This window comes from Lycium ferocissimum, chromosome 9 (genome assembly GCF_029784015.1).
Source record: "Lycium ferocissimum isolate CSIRO_LF1 chromosome 9, AGI_CSIRO_Lferr_CH_V1, whole genome shotgun sequence".
In the NCBI taxonomy this organism is placed as follows: Eukaryota; Viridiplantae; Streptophyta; class Magnoliopsida; order Solanales; family Solanaceae; genus Lycium; species Lycium ferocissimum.
The window spans coordinates 18,825,576-18,827,057 of NC_081350.1; the positions used below are offsets into that span (position 1 = coordinate 18,825,576).

The 1,482-nt window shown below is 40.6% G+C and overlaps 1 protein-coding gene across 1 annotated transcript; it reads left to right on the forward strand.

Moving 5' to 3' along the window:
- The first annotated feature begins 361 nt into the window (after nucleotides 1-361).
- On the forward strand, nucleotides 362-999 carry LOC132031640 (uncharacterized). Its single transcript, XM_059421598.1, has 2 exons — nucleotides 362-604; nucleotides 757-999. The coding sequence occupies exons 1-2, from the start codon at nucleotides 362-364 to the stop codon at nucleotides 997-999; spliced, it is 486 nt and encodes a 161-aa protein (XP_059277581.1).
- The last annotated feature ends 483 nt before the right edge of the window (nucleotides 1,000-1,482 follow it).

The window sequence follows — 1,482 nt, forward strand, 5'->3', positions numbered from 1 at the left end:
TGCTCTGAAAACGCGGGGTATAACACTTTTCATCCTCAGACAAATGGTCAGATAGATACGCTATTTAGATCTCATGTTATAATATTCATGTTAGTTCAATACTCAGATATTCATGTCAACTTAGTACTCAGATATCAGTCTAGTACTCACGTATTCATGCCATCCCGCATTGCTAAGCCGTATTCAACCCCCGTATTCGCTAGTGCCGCCTAATATTTAGTTAATCCAAACATTCGCCCCCGTATTCCGCCGTAGACATTTAATTTAGTAAACATGTATCCTTAATTTCAAAGGTAATTGGGATGATTACCTGCCTCTTATTGAGTTTGCTTATAATAACAGTTATCATGCTAGCATTGGGATGACACCATTTGAAGGTCTCTATAGGCGAAGGTGTAAATCATCGATTGTTTGGTTCAAAGTTAGTGAAGCAGAATTGTTAGGGCCAGATTTAGTCTATCAGGCTATGGAGGAAGTCAAGTTAATTGAAGAGCGTTTGAAAATGGCTCAGAGTCGCCAGAAGTCTTACACAGATGTGAGACAGAGAGATTTAGAGCTTGAAGTTATTGATTGGGTGTTCCTACAGGTTTCACCTATGAAGGATGTATGAGATTTAGGAAGAAAGGGAAGCTCAGTCCCAGATATATTGGACCATACAAAATCCCGCAAGGAGTTGGTCAAGTGGATTATGAGCTTGAGTTGCCATAAGACTTGGTTCCTATGCATCCAGTGTTTAATGTGTCCATGTTGATAAAGTGTATGGGAGACCCGTCGTGGGTTGTCCCAATTGATAGCATAACAGCTAAGAATGGTTTGACTTATGAGGAAGTTCCAGTGGCAATTCTAGGTCGACAGGTTTGCAAGTTGAGAAATAAGGAAGTAGCCTCAGTCAAGGTTTTATGGAGGAGTCAGAAAGTTGTGGAAGCTACGTGGGAAGCAGAAGAGGACATGAAGTCCAGATACCCCCATCTCTTTGAAGAGTCACAGAGATACCGGTGAAGGTAATGTACCTTCCCCTCTCAGATTTTTCCTTCTATAGTCTCCACATTTTCAGTATTCAGCCAGTTAAGTAGTCACTCAGTCCAGCGTTCACACAGTTAGTTCAGTAGTTATTCAATTCAACCGATAATTCAGTTTAGCCCTTTTTCAGTTCAGTTTTCATGTGCTCATATCAGTTAGTGTGCACATGTCTCAGCAGTCATTCTTTACCAGAATCCATCATTCAAGTACGAATGATCCCATAGGGGAGATATTGTAACACCTCATGCATTCGGGCTAGGGTTTGACTCGTAAGGCAAGGGTATAATGGAACCAATACGTGGATTAAATGAAGTGTTTTGAAAACTAATCAAGTCATAAGAAGAGTCTTTGGACAAAGCAAAGTCAGAAGCCTCTCTACGAAGGGTGTTTTCAAGTGAGTTTGCAAATGGGCCTAATTAAAGCTACTGTAACCCTATTAATTGGGAAAACCTCCTATTATAG

Excerpts from the sequence above, each read along its gene's own strand:
- LOC132031640 (XM_059421598.1), top strand. The coding sequence starts at position 362 with ATGACACCATTTGAAGGTCTCTATAGGCGAAGGTGTAAATCATCGATT. Across the intron at positions 605-756 it reads AGGTTTCACCTATGAAGGAT|TGTATGGGAGACCCGTCGTG; the intron begins GTATGAGATTTA and ends ATGTTGATAAAG.